Source organism: Sarcophilus harrisii, chromosome 2 (assembly GCF_902635505.1).
Source record: "Sarcophilus harrisii chromosome 2, mSarHar1.11, whole genome shotgun sequence".
Taxonomy (NCBI): domain Eukaryota; kingdom Metazoa; phylum Chordata; class Mammalia; order Dasyuromorphia; family Dasyuridae; genus Sarcophilus; species Sarcophilus harrisii.
In genome coordinates this window covers 494,359,719-494,384,180 of record NC_045427.1, presented here as the reverse complement: position 1 = coordinate 494,384,180, position 24,462 = coordinate 494,359,719, and the positions used below count along the sequence as shown (strand labels likewise).

Sequence of the window (24,462 nt, the reverse complement as noted above, 5' to 3'; positions counted from 1 at the left end):
GATAGAGTGAGGTTCCCTCCCTCAGAGGGTGAGTCCAGGAGGACCCGGGAAGGGGAGGAGAGTCTAAAGGAAGGGGAGGAGAGAAAAGGAGCCCCGAGCTGAAGAAAGGAAGGGGGGGGTAGGGTGGGAAATCTAGCAAAGCCGTGGAGTGAGGGCCAGGCAGTGGGGCCGGAGCAATCGATAGCAGGGAGGGGAGAAGGAGGCGGGAGACTGGACTAGAGGAAGGGAAGGAAGAGCAGGGGCGGAGAGGGGAGAGGAGGCACCCCCCCCCAAGCCACAGCAGTAGGCCCTGGTTCTTTGGCCACCAAGACCCCCTCACCCCATGGGGGGAGCAGCAAAGGTGCAAGGGCCATAGAGACCCCCGCCAGCCCCAGAGGGGTGAGTGACTGCCCCTCAGAAGTGCAAAGACCTCACCCACCCCTTATTCCACCATCTCCCCCCTCCGCCCCTCCTTTTGTTTCCCTCTGTCATTCTCCATCCCTCCCCTTCCTCCCTATTTTTCTCTCTTGTTCCCTACAGGTCGGGTCCCTCCTCCGTTCCAGGGTGAATGGAGCCACGGGAGGGCGAAGGGGAGGGGGAAGGGGGGCCAGCGGCTCCTGATGCATTGGGGAGCAGCCTGTCCCTGGCAGCCCCCATAGGGCCCCCCAGCTTCGAGTCGCTGCTCTCGCAGGTGGGGGTGGTGGGGAGGGCCCAGCAGGTGCAGCTGGGCTTGAGCTGCCTGCCCCTGCTGTTCGTGGCCCTGGGTCTGGCCTCAGACCCCATCCTCACCCTGGTGCCGCCCCTGAGATGTCGCCAGGCCAATGCCTCAGGATGGGAGCCGACCCTCAACGCGAGTGAAGAGACCTGCTCCCCACCCCCACCCAACAGCACCCGGTGCCCCCATGGCTGGGACTACAGTGGTCTCCCTGTGCTCCGTGGCAACATGGTCACCCAGGTGAGGGTGAAGGGTAGGACTTGGGAGCTGGACTGGGGAATCTCCTGCCCTCTCCGTCCCAGCGAACCCTTCTCTCCCCCTCCACAGTGGGATCTAGTCTGTGAAAGGGGCTGGGAGGTAACGCTGGAGCAGATCCTCTTCCTCTTGGGCTTTGCCTGTGGCTACCTGGGTCTGGGCCATCCTACAGACAGGTATGTATATGCAGGGCAGGAGTGCATTGCACTAGGAGACCACTCTAAGGAGCAAGTGAGCTAAGGAAAGCCACTTGAAAAAAGGAAGGAAAACCCCAGGGGGAGCAAGGAGGAGTCCGTGGGTGGCGGGGTGTTCTTTAAAGGTCAGCTCCAGTTCTCAAAGCCGGCAGGAGCTCCCTCCCCATGTTTCATAAGATTTGGCCAAAATGTGAATTTAGCAATTCAGTTACCCGGCCAGGGACGAGGGAGGAGGCTGGGGAAGGGGATGGAAGGTCCCCCTTCCAGGGTGGGGCGCCCGAGGGCTGCTCTGGCCTTGTGGGGACCCTGGAGTAGGAGGGGCGCAGGTCCCACCTTCTCACGGCCCGGATTCCTCTTGGGCCATGTTGGTGGGGCTGATTTGGCCTCTGACCGTAGTACAGCTCCTTCTCCCTGCCGGCTTCCCTTGGGGTTATTCGCTCCTCCCCCACGAAAACCCTCCTCCTGGCTTGCCTTCCTTCTCATCTCCTTCAGTCCAGCAGCCTCCCCAGGGCCCCCTAAGGCCCTTAATTTGCAACCATGTTACATGGGGCCCCAGGTCAAAATGTGTACTTGCCGGGGCAGTAGCAAAAAAATCTGAGCCTGGCCTCTTTCCCGGGTCTTCTAACTACCTGCCCACAGCCTTCTGCACCTACCGGCCCACCTCATCCCTCCTTCCGCCTCTTCCCCCCTGCTTTTCCTCCCTGTCTCTGTTTCCCACTTTTTTCTTCTGGACCTGCCCTTGCCATGTCCTCAGGCCTGGAGTTATGTGAGCCCTCCCAGCGGCGGCAATCTCCCAGAGCTGATGGGAGATGGGAAGTTTCCCTTTGGGTGGCTTGGCCCTTGCAAGGTTGGAACTTTGATTGATCACAGCTCCCCTGTACTCTTCCTCTCTAGGGTCGTACCTCCCCCCAATCCTCCACCAGCTAGCCCATAGAGCTAGGAAAGTCTTGTGAATCCAATTCCCCCACACCCAGTTCACTCCTTCATTCTCCCATCACCGTCTCCCCTTGGCTCCTAAAGCTCTTTCCCCAGCCTCCTCTTCCCAGTAGTGGCAAAGGTTTCCCCAAATGGGAATTAAACCGGAAGTCTGCTCGAAGAATTTCTCTTCCCTCCCTCCCCGATTGCCCCTGCCTGTCTAGCGGCCGGTCTGTTCAGCTAAGGTGGTTTGGTGTCTCGGGGACAACAGGGCCCAGGCAGTTGAGGTTCTGAAAAAAAAGACCCAAGAACCACTGGGATAAGTAAGAACCCCGAGGGGGGACTGAGGGAAGACTTGGAGAGCTCTTAGCTGGTGAATACTTTCTCAGTGGGTGGACATGTAGGTGACTTTCTGTAGGCAGATAGACCTCAATAGGCCAGGCAGGCTTCCTCCTATGGAAACTAGCCTCAGAGAGGCCTCTCACTCTAAAAACAGGCCCTCATATATATCCCAGAGAGGATTCTGACTAAACAGTCCCTGCTCAGGGACCAGATCAACATGTAACTTTAGGTGCGTGCCCATATAATCACTTCAGTTTCTGGAGTATACTTCCCTCTTTCCCTCTTTCCCTCCCTTCCCAAGATCTGGAGAATACTTGTCCCCTTCCTGCAACTGCCCAGATCTCGCTTTCAGCCTTACTCAGCTGTCGAAACATCTGGAAAAACCTACTTATCCTGGGCTTCACCACGTGAGCATTGAACAAAACGGCAAGGGGTGGTGGATGGGGCGCCTCTCTGGCACCAAGCTCAAGGAGTTGGGGATGGGGCAAGACTTCAGTCCAGTAGGCTAGACATTAAGAATTCCACATAGGCTGGATAGCCTGGATTCTGCAAAACTGAGTTCCAGCAGAGGTGAGGGAACTGTGGGATAAAAACTCGAGGTCTTTCCATTTGTCTCACTCTTACAGCTTCATTGCCCATGGGATTAGGCACTGCTACCAGCTTGTGGGAGGAGTGGGACGAAAGTCCCAGGTCGACTTCAACCTGTATTCTCTGCTGGCTGGAGGCACAGCTGGCTTGGCCTGTGTCTTCCTGGGGGTTACCGTTGACCGTTTTGGCCGCCGGGGCATCCTGCTGCTCACTATGACCCTCACCGGCATTGCCTCTCTTGTGCTGCTGGGCCTGAGAGATTGTGAGCATCCCAGAGCCATGGCAACATTTGCCCCTTTTCTGGGGGCTGTGATCCCATCAGATACATGAAATCCTCCAACCTTTTGTCCAAAGTCTCCATTTCTCTGACAGATGAGCACTGCCTCATACACGCTTCCTCTTACCACCTTTTCTATTATCAACCCCACCCCACCCCACCCCTTTCTCATTTACACACACTTGTTGGGAAAAGCAAGCTGTGTGCAAAGTACCAGATCCCAGGGAGATGATTTTTGGCATGCTGCCCAGCAAATGCAATGCCAAGCCTGCAGGACTTCCGAGGGCACCGTGGGCTGGGCAGGTGAGGCCTTATGGGCTCCGACACTCTTCCCTCTGTTCCTGCAGATCTGAACGATGTGGCCATCACCACTTTCTCTGTGCTCGGACTCTTCTTTGCCCACGCTGCCGGTGTTCTCAGCATCCTTCTTGCTGCAGAGGTCATCCCTACGACAGTCCGGTGAGAACGAGGTGGGGGAGACTCAGGTGGGAGTGGGTCCTCTCCAGCAAGTCTAAGGGAGTTCAGGGCAAAGTCCAAGCTGGAAAGTGGAGAAAATGATGGCCCTGAAGTCAGAAGTTTAGGTCTTATCAGAGATATTAGCTATCTGATTCTGGGCAAGTCCCCTTTCTCAGTCTTAATTTTCCCTTCTGTAAAAAAAGGGATTCTACTACTATTTTAGGGTATTATTCGATCAAATGAAATGTGAACACATGTTCACATGTTCTTTACATGAACACATGTAAAGAAATATTATTATTGATATTAGGAAGAGGATTGTGAAGAAAGGGGACAGAGCGGGTAGTTCTAAACTGAGAAAGGAAAGCAGCTATTTGGGTCAGAACTGGCATCTTCAGGCTGTCTGAGTTTCATTTCCCCCCTTCCACAGGGGACGTGGCCTGGGCCTAATCCTGGCATTAGGAGCACTAGGCCAGCTGAGTGGTCCAGTACAGCGGCTCCATGCTGGCCGAGGTGCCTTCTTGCAGCACGTAGTCTTGGCAGCCTGTGCCCTTCTCTGCATTCTTAGCATCATGCTGCTGCCTGAGAGCAAACGCAAGGCCCTTCCAGAGGCTCTTAGGGATGGGGAGCTCTGCCGTCGGCCTTCCTTGCTAAGGCCGCCACCCCCAACCCGTTGTGACCATGTACCCCTTCTTGCCACACCAACGCCTGCCCTCTGAATGCTGCGTGTTGGGTCTGCAACAGGAGAATGGGGCACTGCCTTCAAAATGCAGAGGCTAATAGATGCCATGAAGGAGATGAGAAACATCCTAGCATGCCATGTTGGTCATACAAAGCCCAAGATAGGCCCAGAGTGGGCTCTTGGGAAGAGGGAAGTCTGGCCACAAAACATGAGTGAACCTCATCCAATAGGAAGATGTAGTTCCCAAGAAGGCCATGTGGAAAGTGGAGTTAAGTGCATCCCAACCCATGGGATGCCACCATTAGACAAGGGGAGATTCACAAGCCTGCTTCACTTACTCCTCCCTGCTACTTTGTAGGTTTCCCCCACCCCCCAAGACTGGTGTCTGGGGGAGGGATCATGGGGTTCTGTACAGCAATCCCCTAGGCAAAGGACACAAGTGTGGACTGCAGTGAGAACAGCAGGCCTCTCTAGTCTCACCCAAGGATACCCAGACTTCACACACTGGGGCCTACTACTTATATTTCAATAAAGAAATTTTAAATGAAAGAACAAGGGCCTAAACATTTTTTCTGTCTTCCATGACTTTTTTTTTTTTTTTTTTTTTTCAAAGAGGGTATCTTTGAAATCTGAAACATATTAATCCTCTACCCTACCACTTCCTCCATCTCACTGGACTCTGGAAAAATGTTGCTGCTTTCCTTCATCACAATCCATTATCCTTTGAACAGCTACTGGAGGGCAGGTGATAAGAGTAAGCACATTTGCCTTAATGGGGCCAGAATGTTTCATTTGGGGATCTGCTCTCCTAAATTACCATACCCAAATTTCTTCAAGAAAAATTTAGATGTAAGAATGGGGAGCAGCTGCCCAAAGCAGGAGAGGATTATCCATCTCATGAATTGCTTTACTCGTACAATAAGTATTGAGCCTGTTGTGGGTCCTAGATCCTATGAGAAGACAAAAGCACTGAATAACAGAATCTAGGCCCTCAAGGAACATAGCATAATCTGGATAGGGAATCAAGATGCACATGTAAAAACTATATATCACCAACATAGTATGTATGAAGAAGCAGCTCAGAACATTGAAGCTTGCCGCCTAGCCACTTTACTCAGACACCAAATGATTTCTATCGCTGGCATTACATCCTTGGCTACACTGATGAGAAGAAAATGCTTGTAAATTAGTGTCCAAGAGAAATGAACTATTGTTACTACAAGTGCCATTAAAAGTTTAGAGGATGAGGGCATTTAAAATAGAAAGCAGAGTAGAATGGGATAAAGTGCTGAATTTGTAGACAGAAGACCTGGTCAGAGGTCCCGAATTCAAATCCCATTTCTGCCACTGCCTATTTGACCTTATTCGAGTCCCTTTCTCTCTGAGTTTGTCCTCAATAGTAAACCGATTTAATAATTTTAAAGGTCCCCTTCAGCTCTAAATTTATAATCCTTTGATCTATATGCTAATCAGGACATTGGAACTGGAAAGATCCTTAAAGGTCATGTAATCCAGTCCACTCATTTTAAGGATGGAGAAATTAAGGTCCAGAAGTGATGTTTAAAGTCATTATAGACTGAAAGTGACCTAAAGTTTTTACTAGGAATGTTTGAAGGACAGGAAGATGAATGTCTCTCCTTTTGAATCTTAAAAGTAGGGTTTGTTTATATCAGGTGTAGAGCAAACTTTTTCTTCTGCCAAGGGCCATTTGGATATCTTTAACATTTGCATGCCATACAAAATTATCAACACATAGAACTCAAAGCAGTGGGATGATGTACCTAGGTTTCAGCATATTGCTGCCTGCAGCGGTCTTAGCAAATTATTTCACAAACCTTACAAGACCTGTGGGCCTTGACAGACTTTCCCCACCCCTGGTTTAAATAAAGATCAGTCATTTCCAGCATGTGGGCAAAAGATGAAGAGAGGCATAAAAGAAGCATAGTATTTTCAGGGGTAGTTTCAGGCAAGAGGTAATAACTCTTTTTAAGAAAGCATACCCTACGTAAGCGAGGTGGCACGGTAGTTAGAGCACCCGTCCTGAAGGAGGACCCGCGTTCAAATCTGACGTCAGACACTTAACACTTCCTCTATGATGTTGGGTGTCATTTAACCCCAATTGACTCAGCCAAAAAATAAACTATAAAAAACACTGAGATCTTTGGGGGGTAGGGAGAAATCCTGTATAAATCTGAAGGCTGTCCCCTACTAGAAAAATTCTTTTGTAATGAATGTTTCATTAAAGAGCAATGCTCTTGAAATGTGGATCAAGAAATTCTGGGATGCATAGTTACTACATGAGAAAAAGACAGTGGAAGCTGGAATTTCACCTGTAGCCTTAAGTTATTGGTAATATGGAAATTATCCCATCCCAGATAAAACTCGATCTGAGTGAACTATTAAAATCATATATGAAAAAGGTCTTTGAGTATTTTGGGAAAAAAGATTCTATATTAATCTCAGGCTGCTTTATTTGCCAATAATTTGGGATAGTGTATGCTATTGAACAGTACAGTAATTTCAAAAGTGATGACAAAAATAGTGAACTAATTTCCTTGTCAATGTATATATGCTTTTTGTTTTGTTTTTTCACAGATCTAGAAAAAGTCCAGAGAAAAGAAGCTAAAATAATCAAGTAGTAGTTCCTACCTGCAGAAAAAGATGTACATAAAGAGAAATATTGAGGCACAAAAAAATTCTTGGCCCTGGAAGAGCTTATGTTCTAGTGGGGAAAACAAGTATACAGATAAACAAATAAAATACAATATTACAAAGCCTGGAAAAGGACTAAACTCCTGGGAAGATGAGGCAAAGCTTTTTAGAAGAGGCCTTGGGAGCCAAGTCTTAAGATACAGAAATCAAAGTTTATGAATTTTACAGGGCTATGAGGACATTTGACAAGCATTTATTGTGGTCAGTAAAGTAGTAGAAAGAGCCAGGCATTCAGGTGATGAGGTAGGTACCTATCCTGAAAGAATTTTTACTGTAGCTGAACAGGCAAAATATTGCAGATCTACCAAAAAAAAAAAAAAAAAAAAAAAAATTATAGAAAGCAAGTGTACCTGGTTCACCAAATCCTAAAATATTGGAATTTAACAGGTGTCTCTGAACCTTGAAGTTCTCACACCCAAATAAAAGAAATTGCTACTTTATTTTGATCTAGTCATGTTTGATAATTTTATTGAGCCAATTAGAATTTACTGACTCAAAACTTAGGTTCAACAAAGGCTGAGATATATTCATGGATGACACATTGATCCACAATGAAAGAAGTTAAGAGATATGAGAGTTTAAATTCCATTTGAATGCTTTAATACCTTCAGGATCTAGCATTTGGCATGGTACCCTACTCTACCCTGTTACAAGAGTATGCAATCCCTCCAAAATATCTTTTGGCAATTACTATGGCTATGTAATTGTAGCCAAGTTGTTTGCCTCAAGTCTCCTTCAATGTAAAATGGGGATGTTACATCAACCTCATAGGGCGAGGATCAAATGAAAACAATTGTAAAGTGCTTAGCCCTGGTACAGTGCTATGTAAAATAATTAATACTTAAATCTCTTAACCATCACTTCCCCTCCCCACTCAGGTTCTTGGTTTCAACATTCTGTCCTCAAATAGTTCACAATTTTAAAGGAAAGTATGTATATGTACATGAAGGATTTAGTTGCCAGGGGCTCACTAAGCATAAAAAGATCATCTGGGACTTTTCCCCAAAGTCAGGATAAGATAAGGCTGAATGAGTCTAGTAAAATAACTAGGTAATTTGCCTTGTGGGGTACTTAACTTCCCTGCCATTAAATCTTAGCATCCATGTGCCATACAGAACCATCTTAGTTGTCACAGTACAACTCTCACCTTCAAAAAATACTAGGCAGCTCATCCAAAGTCCCTTCTACGTCCAAAGACTAGGTGGTAAGGAGAATGCCAAGGCTGAATCTTACTCTGAGTTATATTCTTCATCTAAAATGAGTAACTGTGTAAGATTCACAACAAAATAATCAGATCTGGAAGAGTAGGAAATCTGAACCTTAGGATTGGAACTAGGATTCATTATAGAGTATTTCATGTTTATTGTCACCAATCCCCAAAACTACTTTGCTGAGTTAACTGTATAAACAGGTTACAAATAAATTACCTTCTATTTTACATGTTAAAATGCAGTTTAAAAATTAAAGTTAGAAAATTGAAAAGTTCTGCAATGGAAAACAAACCAGAATATCTGAAAAGGAACGGAAAGTAGAAGCAAGTCACAGAAAATATTAACTTCTACTTTAATAAAGACTGGGCCAAGAAAGGAAGGATTGAATGGTATTATTTCCAACAGCAGCCAAGCAAGTCCCCACACAGCTCTGACCCACAAGATTTTTAAAGAAATGGGATACTCCAATTACTAAAACAGTAGATGACCAACCATACAAGACAATTCTCTCAAACAAGTCTTAACCTGAAAGGAAAATTTAACTATGTTACTAGCAAGCTAAATTATATCCTTGTGAACAGGTGAGACAGATTAATCCACCTCAGCACTCACTAAACTATTCTTCATCCCACAAATCCCCTAAATGTATTCAAATAGCAAGTACTTACCTGGTGAATATAACTCTGTTCAAATAATTTACTAACTGGAGAGGAAAAAAAAAGTGAAACTATTATGACTAGTGGCCAAAATGACAAATACCTAATATGAGCTATGGAAGTTCAAAAAGATCAATGCAGGTAAGAATGTCAAAGAAATCCTTTGTGGGAAAGCTAACTAAAGAATGGGGAACTTGACTGCCAAAAGTGAAATTTCAGACAAAAGCCATCATGAAATGCTTATAAAACACAGTCTACATCTGGATTAGATGACTTGAATAACTGTAGACAAGTCCATAACAGCTAAGCAATCCAGAACAAATGGCCTGGAGTCAGGAAGAGTTAAAATTCAACTTCAAAACACTAGTGGCATGATCCTGGGCAAGTCACTTAACTCCTTTTTGCTCCAGTTCATCTGTAATTTGGAGACACACTGAAGATAATAAGTGAAGCTTTTCTGATTTGAGTCTCTAGACAACAACAAAGAGAAAGATCTTTGGAGGCAAATTTGAGTTTTTAAGTAGCTAGAGACAGCATTCATTTAAGATCTGAAGCGATAATCTAAAACATTTTTGATAAGAATGCTAGCTTTCTAATTATCTTTAAATCCTTCTGGAATAAAGTTTACCTTCACAAGTGTTTTAGTTGAATTTAAAATAGCTTACTTCCTCCTAAAGTTCACATGGCAATACAGATGGGGAGAGATAGCCCATTAGTCCAATGTTTGAGAGATATGGACAAATCATCTACAACCAAATACATACCAGCAGAAGTGTCAGAAAAACATGGAGCCCGAATACTTGTCCAAACTGGGAAATATTTAACAAAGCAAGCATAATAAAATGTTTGTGATTTTTAAGTCAATTATGTGTTTCACATATGAAGTCTTCAAATTTAGTAGCCATCCTGAGTTGGACATCACTGGTAAACAGTACAAACATGCATTTTAGGTCACTCTATCTAGTCTTGGCTTACATTTCTACCTATCAAATGCCCAGGGAAGAAACTTTATAGTCCAGAAAACTTGTCTTTCTCAATTACAATGTTCATTATCCTTACTACTTGTAATCTAAGGCCAATTTTCAATTTTAAGTGGCAAATCTACCTCCGTAACACCAACACTTCTGCCCAAGGAGATCTTCTAGCTGAGATCTAAGGAAAAGAAATATTCCTTACATTGAAAAGACTGCACACTATTTTCAAAAAACATTTTTATTTTATTCATGACACATATTAAAAAAAAAAAAACAAAAAACTCCTCCCACCCCTGGAAATACCTAAAAAAATAAACAAAATCCCCAAACCCTCCCTCCATCCCGTTCCCACTTCCTCCCACCCCCTCCAAAACCAAATTAAAAGAAACAAAGAAAAAAAAAAAGGAAAAAAGAAAAAAGAAAAAATACCCAACCCCCAACCCCCCAAACAAGGTGGTGCATTTCCCCAGGGGGAAGGGGAGTTTACACTGGAGCCGCTGGGAGCGGAACGGAGTTCTTCCGGCTACAGAAACCTGCAAAGAAAGACACTCAAAACAGAAACAGAAACACAAACGGAAACAAAATAGATCACCAGGGAATCTCTGGAGGGTCAGGAGAAGTAGTCCCAGGGATGAGGGACAGGGAGCCAGGAAGAGGGGAGCGAGGGAGGGGGTAATTGGCAGGATAAGAGGCAGGCAGGAAGGAGAAAAGGGAAGAGATGGAGGGAGGGTAACAAGCAGAACAGTTTTGTGTCCTTACATACCCTTAGGTAAAACCTTTCCCACCATCCTGCCCCCACCCCTGAGCAGCCCCAGTGGGTGAAGTGAGGAGAGGAGGCAGGGGGGAAAAGGGTAGGGAACAGTTTTCGAAGTCGAGACTTGTCCATGTCGAACCCCCAGAGTGAATGAGCAGCCCCCTGTCCCATTCCCCGGGGGGCCCTTCCCCTGACCAGACCCTCAGAAGCAGGTCCCTCCTCAGCAGTTAGTTATGGGATTCTCCCCCCTTCCACAGTATATCTTTTTTTTTTAAAAATATTTTTTTTCCATCAAGGTCATCTTCTGTTTTTCTTTTTTTTTTAATTCTTTTTTTTCCTTCTTTCCTTTTTTTCCTCTCTCTCCTCCTAATACACACTTTTTTGTTTTTTTTTTGTTTGTGTTTTTTTTTGTGTTTTTTGTTTTTTTTTTTTAGTAAGGGGAATACCATGACGTCGCTCTAGCCCGGCCCCTAGAAAAAAGAAGGAGAGTTGGGTGTAAACATAGTTAATGGATATCTCAGTACAACCCCCTCCCGTAATCCTACTGGTCCAACTCTAGTTCTATCTAAGGGACAAGTTTTTCACTACAAATACCTAAAATCCCACCAGAGGGCACAAGTTAGCAGCAGAATAGAAGTTATCTGGATGATGGAAAAAACTACACCCAGTGTTATGTCCCATGGGGAGAGAGAAAAAAAACCGAGGAGAGGCTCAGGTCCCAAATATTCTACCTATGCCAGAGTTTGTTTTCAACTCTCCCCAAAAGCATTTACACTGTTGCCCATGGTGGGTATTACAACCACCAGTCCCTTTCTTAACTTTCCCGGGATCAGAAAAAGCAGCTCTTGTAAAAAGGTAAGAGATTTATACTACCTAACATTCCCTACATATTAAGAAGATTAAAATAACAGAACCTTTAGGTTCTAAAAGCAACAAGCATTCAGACACTAAGAAAATGACAATTCCAAAAACCCTGACAAAAGCTAGTAAAGATAATCTTCATAACTCATCCAGAATGGAGAGATCCAAACTAACTGGCATTTTTTGATCCTTCCCCACCCCTGAGGGGAAAAAAAAAAAATCTCACCTCATCCCCTCTTTCCTCCCACCTTCCTATGAATAGTGACACTTGGTTCTGCTCAGTCTTTGATGTAGAAACCCTCTTGCTAGTAAGTTTGTAGTGCTACCAATAACTAAGAAGGAGAAGCCTCTGAAAGAGACTAGGATCCTCTCCTTAGCCCCAGGTACTGACTGGGTTCTATAAATTAACCTTGCCCTTTAACTACCATCACACACAGGCAAGAACTGAAGCTCCTCTAGGGAGGGAGGGCTTGAACCAGATGAGAAGCAGGGTTTAAGATTCATGGGGAAGGAGAGAGGAGCAGCCCATCTATCCTGACCTGTAGACTCGGCCCCGGGGTCTGCTGTTGAAGCCACTATAGAATCGAGAGCGTGAACTACTGTAGTTAGTAGCCCTGGCACGATATCGAGCACGTGGAAAACCCCGATCTGTGGTGCTGATCCCTGGTCGATTGGTCCGTTTTGGTATCACCTATAGCAAATGGAAAACAGTTAAGATCGGGAAAGGGCAAATACTCAAAATCAGCATGGAACACTAATATATATGGATAGTGCTTACTTTGATCTGTCTTCCTCTGAAAAGAGAATCATCCAAGGCCATCGACGTCCTCACCGAATCTTTATCTGAAAATTCTATGTATGCAAACCTGGGAAAGGGGAGAAAACAAGAATAAACTTGTTTTTTCCTACATTTATTCTTCTATAGTTTTCTATACATAATTAACTCCCTAAATACACTTATACCAGGGCTAGTTTATTATGTCTGCTCCTTAAAGGAAGGCCATATGGTCTATCTTATTCTTGTCTAAACAAATATATAATAAGCATTTGTGTAAAAAACACCATACTAATCCTAGGGATACAAATGCAAAAAAGAATTAATGCATACCCTCAAGTTTCTTAAATTCAACAAGAATAAAGCCTGGATTTGTGATTTCCCTGGTATATGGAACACCCAACCCAAGCTGGCAATTTCTCTGCAATATGTAGTCTTAAGAGAGTTGCCTAAAGTACTGAAAAGTTAAGTGACTTTCCCTATGTTGGAGGCAGAACTTGAATCTAATATGCTTTACGGCCAACTCTAAACTGCCTCTCTACATTCAACCAAGTAACAAACATAACATATATACTACCTGACCTTTAAATTTTGATAAAGTGAGTGTTAACCTGTGGCTCCACCCTCTCTTCCCCATGCTTACCCCTTAGGATGGCCACTGAATTTGTCACAAAGGATGGTAACTCGATTAACTGAACCACAACCATGGAAGTGTGCCTCCAGCTCTTCTGCTGTTGCACCATAGTCCACCTAAGCAGAAAAGACAAATTTCACTTATAGGGCAAACATAATCCAAGACAACACTGGTTGTTGTTGGTCTACCATTGAGGTGGGGGTGGGGAAGATGAAGGGAGAGAGGAAGCCCTAAATCATTTAGACACTAACAAAAGGTGAGCTAACTACAAAGTTAGAACTATTCCCTTTTCTGACCTATCCCATGTCTTTTCCTTTGCAATTTACTTAGTTTCTTCATTAGATCCTCTTTCCAAATCTTTCCCAAAAATAATAGCCTCCCCTAGGAAAAAAATAATACTTACATTGCCCACATAGATGGATCGAGCATCAGCCTCCATCTTCTCCTCAATGGACATGATCACTGGGCCAGCTATAAAACAAAAGGCAGGAATTTTTTCTTTTCTACTCTATTCTCATAAAATCTCCCATTCCTTAATACCTCAAGAGAAAGTAATCAGTCTCACATCCTGAAAAAGGGTAAATTTAAGAAGGATGATACAGTGAAAAGGAATTAAGAGCTCTGCTATTATCTACCTATATGACTCTCTTCAAGGTACTTCACCTCTTAAGGCCTCAGTTTCCCAAAAAGACATTTGAATTAAATGACCTCTAAGATGCTCTCCAATTTTTAATCAATACAAACTTATCATGCTTCTCTTAGCACTTAAAAGATTCTATCAAAATTTAGCACTAAAGAGCTAACATCACTGAAAATTTCTGCCTAAATTGGGGGGGGGAGGGGGAGGAGAAGAGAAATGAAACATGAATCTGTGTATTGTTGGTAATCAAGGCAGGGTCACTAACTTAAAGAGAAAAGGGAACATGACACATGGGACATTAACGCCCTCTTCCAAAACCACGGTTCCCAGCAAGGTCACCAGAGAAAGATCCTTCCAACTCTCCCCCTCTCCTCCTTCCGGACCAGGTCTTCCCCGGCGCTCACCATTGCCTGGGGGTGGGCTCATGTTCATCTGTTTCTCCACCTCGTTCTGAAGCTCCTTCAATTTCTCGGCCTCTTCCTCCATCTCCCTTACTCGGGCTTTGATGGCCTCCAGCTCCTGGAGTGGGTGGGGTAGGAGATTGGGGCTTAGAGGAAACATGGAGGGGCCTTCCTGGCTTCTCCGGCCACGGAGACTGCCCGAACCAAGGGCTAGACAGACCCCCTCCCCCTTGGGAAGCCCCTTTAGCCCCCTCCACTCTCACCCCTCCTCCCCCGCCCCCGCCTCCGTCTCCGCCTCCGCCTCCGCCTCGGCCCGGGACGGGCCCCACCGCGTCCTGGCTCCGGCTCTGGCCTGGGCTAGGGCCTTAGCCTCCCGCCCGCCGCCGCCGCCAACCAGCCAGCCAGCCAGCCAGCCAGGACTCCGAGTCCCGTCCCGTCCCGCCCAGCTCCGCGTAATTCTCCGCCCACGACCCGCCCGACCCCTCCCCCCGCCGGCCGCCGCCACGGCGGCCCCTAGCCCGCCGGCCCTTCCCCCATGACCCCGACCTCCCACCCAAGCACTCCTCCTCACCGGGTCCTCGATAGCGCCGTCCCCCGGGTCGCCCTCGACCAGGCCCGGCTCTTCCTCCTCCTCCTGACTGCCAGGGGCTCCTGCGCCGGGCCCAGGGCCGGAGGCTCCCGGGGGGGCGCGGGGCCGGGGCGGCTCCTCCTCGGGCTCGGGTTCTGGCTCGGGCTCTAGCAGCAATTCCTCTGGCTCCAGCTCCTCCGCCTCCAGCCCGTTCCCGTAGTCCCCCGCGCCGCCCGGGGCCCCCTCCCCGGGCTCCCCCCCGGCCCCGGGCACAAGATGGCGCCGCCGCCCCGGCCCGGAGCCTCGACCGCCCGCAGCCCCCGCTGCTGCTGCCGCCGCCGCCGCCGCCGCCATAGCCGCTCAGACTGGGGCCCGCCGCCCGGCGATTGGAGAGCCGCGCCGGCCACGCTGGGGGCTCATTAGCCAAGGAGCCTGCCCGTCACCAGTCGCTCGGAGTCCATTGGGTAGAATTACTTGGCAATCAAATAAGATCACGCCTCTAAGGCGGGGTAGCTAGCCAAATCCTCGAATCTCGGTAAGGGAAACTTGCCTGTCAGTCAACGTCGGTCCCGCCTTCTCCCGTCATTAGGTAACAATCCTGCCACGCTGTGACGCCATCCCCGCCTCTCTCTCCCTATGGGCCGCGCCCCCTCTCGGCACTCATGCTGTCGTGCGATGCGATTGGCCACTAACTACGAAAGGCGGAACGGAACCTCACGCACACCGCCCCACAACCTTATCCGAAGCTCGGTTGCCGATTGGTCCCAGAGGTTCGAAGGGCCCCCCAACCTAGGTTACAACACGTGACCGCTTCAGCCAAACGGACTGCCAATGTCAGAGCACGGGACCTTAGGTCATATGATCGAGTTCTGAGGGTGCCGCCATCTTGCTTTCTTCAGTCACTCGGAAAGCAAGTGAACCCTGAGAAGGGAAAGACGTATCTTCCCGAGGGTAGATTGCTAGACTAGGAGCGTTTGTATGATGTTTCACGAACCACAATATTCCATTCAGGATTCGACTTGCATTCAAGAGTGACTGCTTCACCCCTTCTCTCCTGACCTTTCCCAAGGTCTGCTGCTCCCTCTGTACTTCCAGAAACCTCTCCCATAAACATGAAGCAGAAACCAGCACACCAACTCAGCCTGCCCCTCGTCCGTGAAGCCTGCCCCGTTTCCACTTGGAGAGTAAGGAATACCTTCCCCTTAGAAGGACTGTAGGCTACCCGACTGGTGGGAAACACTTTTTGACTTGCCTGTGGTTCAAGATTCATCTTGACATTGAAAAAAAGGGGAGATGGCCAAGTTGCAGCATCTTGCCATAGACACAGATGGGCTTTACAGCGCTACGCTAGAAGATTTAATTTGAAACCTTACTCTCTAAAAGTTCATAAATAGCAACTCCTTTTCTCCGCTCTCCATTGCCCGTCAAGGTCCCTAACAAAGGGACCGAGGCTGACAAAGCAGTGGCTTTGGCAGGACGAAACCAGATTATCAATCTATTTATTGGGGTTGCAATGTGTTTTACCTTCACACAGTATATGTCTGTCCTACTCAAGTCTTACTGCAGGACAGTAGATAATATAGAACTGATCAGGGGTTCTCAAATACTGCACCAACAGAGTCCATCCAGGCACTAGCAGATCTAAACAAAGTATTAAGGCTTTTTAGAAGAGGCCAAACATCTGGCTATGGTCAGCCACAGACAAACCTCTAGCTAAGTTTGAAGAGGCTCGTTACCAGAAAGTTGACCTGACCTAATCTTATAAAGTCCTACTAAGATGATATAGATGAAAAGGAAAAAAGATTAAATAACTCATAAATATCATGCAAAAAGAAAGTTCATCAAGTAGCATAGACTAGCACCTAATAAATGCTTGATCATCATGTACCTTGAAAGAAGAATCGAATTGATTTTGTTTATAGGCTTGGCTTAGGACCCAAATAGTCTAAACAAAGGAGTTCACAATGTAAGTCACACAATGAAAGCAGAAATGCATTGCTACTGTATAATTGATACACTCTAAAGAGTTTAATGAATTTGGAGATACTTTTACTCATCACTCCATATTAAAGAGTTTCTATCAGAAAGAAACATGAATGCACCGAATGTATGGTACTACAAGCTTAACAGAGACTGTTTTAGAAGTAGTCAGCACCACATAAAAACCTTCAAATAACAATCACTTGCCTATTAGATTACAAGGTCCTTAACTGTAAGGACTGTTTTGTTTCACACTTGTACTCCCAGCTTCTAGCACATTTTGCGACTCAAATTAATTAAACTTTTAATGGAGAGAAATAAACACTATTTCTGGATCAAGTAAAGAGGTCCTGAGATGGTAGAAAGGTGAGAGTTGAACTACTGGAAATAAGGCTGCTCAGATGTATGGTGGGAAGTTGTTGTAAGCAACAGTTTTAAAACTGGGGAGAGAGCAAGATAGGGCAGATGGTCAAGATGGAGTAGAGGAAAAATGTAGGACTTGGCTGGAATCTGAAGTTTGGGGGAGTGGATGAGAGGAGGCAAAAGAACTCCAGATGGGTACTAGCTGTTCTCCTGTTCTTTGGAGAATAGAACACAAGTAAATTTTCTGAAACTGCAACAAAAGGCAGTCAAGATAAATAAAAGGATTTCCAAACTATGGTAAGGACTGTTTGGAGCTGGGAGGATAATATAGTATATTACATAAAGCCTGGAATCTTGTTGCCTGAAGAGTTTTTGTAAATAACGATTTTTGTCAGAAATGGGTTTTGAAAAAAGCCCTGCTTAGAAGCAGAGGAATAGACTAGAGTCTACAGCTCATATATTAAATGATTAGGATCCACTGATTAAGGCAATTAGAGAAGGTACAAAAGCTGTATTTTTTTTTTCATAACTATTAAATCTAAAACACACGGCAGGCTTTTTTTCAAACTTGTGAATTCATAAAGAATTTCATTGATAGGATAACTCCCAGTGAGAAAACTTCAACCAATGCAGATATAAGCAACTGTTCTGAAATCTAGTCTCAAGAGAGTTCCCTGGACCATTGAGAGGGTTAGCTAATTTGCCCAAAGTCACAAAGAAAGCATGAATAAGAAGTCAGATATGAACCCAGTTCTTTCTCACTCACTCAGCTCTATCTGCTATAGTACTCTGATTCTAATCAAGCAAAATCAATCTTCCAAATGAAGTTTAAAGCCTGAGAACCATAGCTGGGATGTGGAGGGAGATGGCAGGGAAGGAGAAGATGAGACAGAAAAGTATAGAAAAGGCCAGGATTGCCACATATATTCTTGCCTAGGTCCTTGTTTGTCAGAGAAATATTGGCTTAGGTCATGTGGATGAAAGCAGAGGCTCTTATCATGTTAATTCTTTATTAGGAATTCCCCAAGTTCCCACATCCCTCCTAGCTTAATTTCTACTCCTAAAAAAATACACAGAAAGGTGATTGGAGTGAGGTCAGTATCCACCCACCCCATCCTTCCAGTTGTAAATGCATAAGTCACAAACCCTGTTCAGTCCTCATTAAACTTCTGGATTTTATTTTTTAATACGACCATTACATATTACACAAAAATAAAAGTCAAATTAACCCAGTATTTATAAATTATTAAATAAAAATACATGAATATATATTTATATTTATAGAGCTTTTTTCTTTTCTTCTAAACTAACCAAATCCGTTCTCGCATTGTTTTCTGACTTGAAAAAGAAAAATAATGTATGTCCTGGCAGAAGTGGGGAGTGGGATAAGCACTCTCAGGACCTAGCTGCCCCATCTCCACTCCTCCCATGGCCTAAGCAAAGCCTCCCACTTGCCCCTATGGGTTCTTGGGAGCAAGAAACACTCCTCCCCAGCCTCTCCACCAAGTTTTACCCTTTTGAAAATGGCAATTAAATGTGTTTCCCCCTACTTTTAATGAAATGGACTTAAAAACAGGGAGTCACACTCAGCCTGCTTGGCTAAGAGACAACCCCCAGGAACTGAATAGCCCCAAATAGAAAAGTCCCTGGTTTTCTGAAGGAAAGATCTTAGGGGCTTCCATTGCTCCCACAAGGAGTGTCTGGCCAAAACTGCCCATTGTGGTCCCAATACAGCCAATGCTTCTAGAGACCAAGTCTGAGCATCCTCCCCTTTAAATCAATAACCCCTGCCCTCCATCCAGGAGCAGGAGCCTCTTAGCAGTGCGTTTTTTGTCCTTCTGACCATGGTTCCTGGTACCCCTGTTAGTAAAGACCCATAAGGGAGCTAACAGGGGCCACAGGTTAGGAGTCTGTGATAGAGGGTGGGGGAAAGAGCTGTGTTGTAAGGGTAGAGGAACATAAACTCCAATTGTGAGCTGTTAGTTGGTCTGGGTTTGTCACTATTAAGTCAGTGTTAACTGTCCTCCTCTCCATGCTAATCACCTGTAACTGACTCAGTGCTTTCTGGCTCATGATACCATCTCACCCAGTACAGTCTCAGCAGAATGTGTGTCACCTCCCCTACAAATTCCTCTTAAGGAACACAGCTTTCAAAAGCAAAAGTTTGGATTAAACACCTGAGGCCAAGATTGGTCCCACATTCTAGAGCAGCGCAACTAAGTTGCCACATTCTGGGACCAAGTAAAAGTCTCTACCCAGAAGAGCCAACTGTGTTCTAGATGAGCAAGTCAGTGCTCTGGATCACAGGCAGGGTTCTAGAGCACAGCATATCTGGAGTCAGCATTTAAGAGCAGCAATTTTAGCACCTTGGAAAGTGCAGCAGCAAGGTCTGGCTCAGGGCCATGCATCCAGAGGAAGGAAGAGTTCCTTCCTTCAAAGAAAGAGTTATTTCTGGATCCTTTTGTGGGTTACAGAAATCCAGCATTCTCACACTAAGAGATGCAGACAGTTAACACCCATGCAACCAGCCTAGCTTCAAAGCATACATAAATGTTTCTAGATCATGGTATGCACTCTAGAACCCATATACCTGGCCTTTGATCTAGCAGCAGCAATGCCCACCACGTGGAATGGGTTGGCTTCTAGAGTATACCCTACTCCCACCCCTGAGTTCAGAGCTGGGAATGTCCCTCTCAAGGCATATAGACTCAGTTTCACTGAGGCTTAGTGTTTAGTACACAGAGCTAGGTTCTGGATCAATATTTGTATTCATACTTTCAAAAAGGGAAATTTCAACCCCAATTTAGTGTTTAAATTTGGGTAGAGAGGTCCCAGAGATAGGGAACCTTTCCAGGCACCACTGCACCCCACTGGAAAAAGGGGGACAGATGATAAAATGTCCTTCCCTCCGAAAGCTCCTTAGTTCTGCTTTGTCCAGAGCCCTAGAAGGGGCAGCAGCAAGTGCTAAAGGCATGGAGAGGGGACTAATGAGGGAAGTGAAGACAACTACAAAACTGAGCCATTTCAACTAGCATACTCTGCCCTCTTCAAATTCTGCTTACTACTTTCTGCAGAAAAGCCTCAAAATTCTCAGTCTATAGTCCCCTACCTCTTACCCCCTATCCCCAGCACTGGGGCAACCAAGGGGAGATCTAACTCCTCTTGTTCATTGCTAGGGAAAGTTATTTTTCCTTGAGGAAGAATTCTATCACCACACCAGGTACACAAAGCTCACAAGTGCACACATACACACACATCCAAGCACCCCACTTAAAACACCCACTTCTCACTGCAAACTGAGAACCCCAGGGTACCCACAGTCATTCCAAAGATCCTAAAACTTTCTCCCCTAATCTTACTTATCCAATGAAGACTTCATCTCTCGTATATTTTTACTGTACTCCCTCAAAAAGTCCACCACCCCCTAGGGTTGCAAATCCCAAATTCCCTAGAGGATGACCTCTCCTCTCCACACTGCTCAATTTATGGGTATTGCTTTCTAAAACCCACCCAATCCTGGCCCCAATCCTGCTGTGACTCTCCCTGTCTTGCACACATTGACTTTCCAGATGTGTCTTCCACATTTCTTTAGCTCAACCTTCCAAACTCCTGCCTGACATACAGAGTTCACTTATTCCCCCCCAATCCCTCCCCACCTCCCCCAGTGCATCCCCTTTTATCCCTATCCCTTCCCCATTCATCCATCCCACCTCTCCCAAGGGGTTCTCTCCATTCTACCCTACTCTCTCCTTCCCACAGCCACTCTAGACCCAACACTGGGTTGAGTTCTCACTTGCTGGCAAAGAAGGCCCCCACAGTCACCAGAGCCCCCAGTGCCACAGCCCCTGTTAGCACTGTACGCACTGAGGCCCAGTTCCCCTCCCGCAGACGCCTTGCCTCCTCCAGGGCCCCATCCCCGTACAGAGCCGTGAATTCCGCCTGTGGGAGAGAAGGGAAGTGGGGAAGAGAAAAAGGAGAAGGAAGAAAGGGATGTTAGGAGAGGAGATGGAGAGAAGGGGAGGGGAAGAATTCCAGTTCCATCTATACTGTAGCTGTATCCCATGTCCCAGCTCCAGCCTTGCTTGGTAAATACCTTGCTAAAATTCCCTGCTTCAAGTGCACCCCATATCTTTTTTCTTTGCAAAAAAAAAAAATCCTTTTCAAAACTAACTTCTTATGCAGATTTCTCAAGCTAACTCTATACCACTCTAGCCACAACTCTTGCTTCCATATCCCTTCAGGATTTATGTTTAAACTCCAACATGAATTACCTTAGACTTCTCTTCCTTGCATGTATCATTTATACTTTTTTCATGTGTATTTATTATGTCTCCCCCTTTGGGTTATAAACTCTTTAATGATGGGGACTTTTATATTTTCCCAGAGTGCACAGAACTTCATACTGTACACAGTAGTAACTCCATAAATGTTGACTAACATTACCTCTCTACCCTGATGGCCTAACTCCACCCAAACTGTTGCTCTTCCCCCACACCCTACATTTACCATGCAACACCAATGTATTCCCATCCCATCAGAGACCAGCCTCCCCATCACAACTGTTTCCCCTCCCCAAGTGAGGCAAGCTTTTCTGGGGAATGTGCAATTTATAGTAGAAGAGGGAAGCCTCTTACCCAGCCCCCGCTGCTGTGGATCCAGTCTGCCAGCTGTGTCTCTAGGTAGGTCACCATCCAATCCTGAACCTGTCCCACCAGTGGCTCCATCTCTTTGTTGACGCTCTCTGCACAGAGCGCTGCCCCAAAGACGAAGAATGCCACAAGACGGCCCCAGTTGGCCCCCCCCTGGAAGAGCTCATCTGAGACCTGGGTAAAGCGCTGCTGGGCTGAGCCAGGAGTCACATGCAACTGAGCAGCCAGATCAGAAAATGTGCGTCGGAAACGGGACTCAAACTCATCTCCAGCGGCTCGCATGGCCCGGTGCAGAGGCTCATTTGTAGGGCCCTCTCCTGGGCCAGTTCCACAGGCATAGCCCTTCTGCCTTAGCTTATAACCCACAAAATCTGCCACCAGGGCTCGAGTATCTGGGGCTGAGGCTGGAGTCGCCATCTGGCTGGCTATAAAAGGCAGAGAGAAGAAAATGGGGCTTGAGCTATGCTCCACTATAAGCTGAGAATACCCAGACAGAGCCCAAACGGGTATTTCTCATGTTTGACCAGCTAGTGTGAAACCATGAACTATGGAAAATAAAGGTAAGAAATGGAATAGAGACAATGAGATAATTAGACACTAATAAGGGGACTAGGTTCAGTGTATTTGGTCATTAAACTTGTGTTACAAATAATAAGTGAAATTTATTGTTTCTCTTAAAGAGTAATTAAGATAGTACCATCTTTCCTGTTTTAAGGGACCCAGGGCAAGCTAGGATAGAACAGAAGCTAGAATTCTCCCAAAAGCGGGGTGGGAGGAGGAGCCATATCAATATATCAATATACTATACATATAAAATGAAAGGGATTAAACTACATTAATGGAGAAGATGAGGGAAGCAGAGGGTTAACAAGATATTAGGGACACTTACCAAGCCTGGGCAGCAGCTCCTAAGACACAGCGCTGGTGGCAGGGAGCCCCCAGCTGAGGCCTTTCATCCTCCCAGCTATGGAGCCCTAGGGGTGGAGGGTAGGGATCATGGTCAATGATAGGGAAAACTAAATGTTGCCCTAGGGCCCGGACCCAGGCCCAGCCCCCACCCCTCTGCCAGCTGTGGTTTACTGACTGAATCCATGTTTAATGACCGTTCTCCTCAGGAAGCCTCGGACAGAGGGGACTCCGGTGGATAACATTCCCGGCACCCCCCCATACACACATTCACCCATACACACAGAACCCAGCCCACAGGGCCTGCTCCTGCCCCTCCCTTACCCCCACCCTCAACCCTGTCTCCACCCCCCAGTCCGCCAGGTTAGGGATCTCACGGGTCAGGCCGCTCCCCAGGCTCTAGGCAGTTTCCTGGTGCAGGAGGTGGGAGGGAGGAAAGGAGGGAGGAGAAAAGAAGAGGGAGGGAGAGAGGGAGTGCCTGGCGCTTGGTGATGATGGGGCTCAGAGATGCGTCCAGAGCAGAGAGGCGGGGCAGGAGAGGAACTGGGAAAGAATGGTGGGGGCAGAGAGGGAGCGAAGTGTGTGTGGGGGTAACTAGGAAAGACACAGCCCAACAAGGGCTAAAGAAAGCAGGGCAAAGCAGAGATATGATCCAGAAGAAGAAGAGAGAGAAGCTGGCAGCTTGGGTGATTAGGATTGGCATGCTATGCTGTGTGTCCTTTTCCCAGAGATCAGGGAGCAACCAGTAATCTGCACCAAGGAAACAAAGCTATTCTACCTGAGGGCAAGTCAGTGTTTGCCAGGTGCTCTCTAGGGGGTAATCTGAATTTACTAAACTTTTTTAGCAGAGGGAACTAGAGGTAAAAAAAGAAAGAGTGATCCAAAAAACTGCCTACTCGCTGGTGGGTTGGCTGTATAGTAGTAGTCTGATCCTAGAGAAGGAAATAATAATAATGATAGCTAATAAATAACAAAGAGCACTTTTAAGATTTGCAAAGTGCTTTATAAAAATTACATATATTAATAACATTATCTTATTTAATTCTCACAAGAGTCCTGTGAGAGATGCTACAAATATTATCCTCATTATGCAGCTGAGCAAATGGAATCTCAGGCCATTAAATAAACTGTATATGGTTCCAGTTAATAAGGTGGGCAGAACTTGAAGCTGGGTCCCTCCTCACACAGCAAATCCAGCATTCTTGCCACTGAAACTTCAGACTTTATAGCAAAGGACAAATGAACTTAAGGAGGCATGAGAACAGTGTTCACATCTTTTTGATCTCTTTCATCCTGTGTTCTTTACTGGAACAGAAAGTTCCAAAGAGCTTGTACACATTTTTACCCATTCCCCACCCCACTCCCACTCCCAACAAAGAACAAAAAGATTCTCCAGCTAGATTCCATTACTACAAAAGCCTTCTTCCAAGGGAAACCTAAGGATTTGTCCTTCAAATATATGCAATATAAGGTCTGAATCCAGGTGACAGTGGTATAATGCAAAGTACATTAGATTTAGTTCCCGGAAAATAAAGAGTTAAAACTCAGCTTCTGACATCTAATAGCCATGAGAACTTAGACATGTCTCTTACCTTCTATATTTGTGTATCCATTGTGCTTTGCAAACCTTCTATATTTCTCCGTAAGACTTATCCATTAAGTCAGAGTCAAAAGTCAATGGATCACAGATTCATCTAAGTACCACAGTAAAAAAAAAAAAAAAAAAAAAAAAAAAAAACAGCTAGATATTCATGGTTCCTGCCCTCAAGCAACTTATAATTCAACAAGGGGCATAAAGTCAGCACAGTATTGGAAAAAGAGTGCTCCATCTGGAGGTAGTAGAAAAGATTCCAATCCTAACATGTGCTGTGTGTGACCCCTACATGTGCTCAGACAACTCTACCTAAAGAAATTAATAGTACTGATAGTGGATCACACCTCTAATTATGGTATTAAATCTGTAAAATGCAGTGCT

The 24,462-nt window shown here is 45.8% G+C and overlaps 2 protein-coding genes across 7 annotated transcripts in view; one reads left to right on the top strand and one right to left on the bottom strand.

Annotated features, from left to right (window-relative positions):
• Window positions 1-103: 103 nt before the first annotated feature.
• SLC22A17 (solute carrier family 22 member 17) lies at window positions 104-4,955 on the top strand. Its single transcript, XM_031949339.1, has 7 exons — window positions 104-378; window positions 520-934; window positions 1,022-1,184; window positions 2,588-2,807; window positions 3,027-3,250; window positions 3,613-3,724; window positions 4,152-4,955. Exons 2-7 carry the CDS (start codon window positions 548-550, stop codon window positions 4,438-4,440), a joined length of 1,395 nt encoding a protein of 464 aa, XP_031805199.1. The 5' UTR covers window positions 104-378; window positions 520-547; the 3' UTR covers window positions 4,441-4,955.
• Window positions 4,956-11,111: 6,156 nt separating this feature from the next.
• LOC111719772 (polyadenylate-binding protein 2) overlaps window positions 11,112-24,462 on the bottom strand; it is a 23,833-nt gene continuing 10,482 nt past the window's right edge. For 2 of the 6 annotated variants that reach the window (XM_031955045.1, XM_031955046.1), the window contains exons 2-5: window positions 24,080-24,181; window positions 22,471-22,555; window positions 21,567-22,006; window positions 14,950-20,871 (exon numbers count right to left, since the gene is read on the bottom strand). In XM_031955045.1, coding sequence (XP_031810905.1) covers window positions 20,722-20,871; window positions 21,567-21,998 — 582 coding nt within the window. In that variant the 5' untranslated portion in view covers window positions 21,999-22,006; window positions 22,471-22,555; window positions 24,080-24,181 and the 3' untranslated portion in view covers window positions 14,950-20,721. Of the gene's footprint in view, window positions 11,181-12,110; window positions 12,263-12,349; window positions 12,438-12,989; window positions 13,097-13,383; window positions 13,452-14,024; window positions 14,140-14,592; window positions 20,872-21,566; window positions 22,007-22,470; window positions 22,556-22,665; window positions 22,802-22,864; window positions 23,433-24,079; window positions 24,182-24,462 lie in introns of those variants that run through there. The other 4 variants (XM_031955044.1, XM_012544821.3, XM_023499341.2 and 1 more) reach the window with 4 other exon arrangements.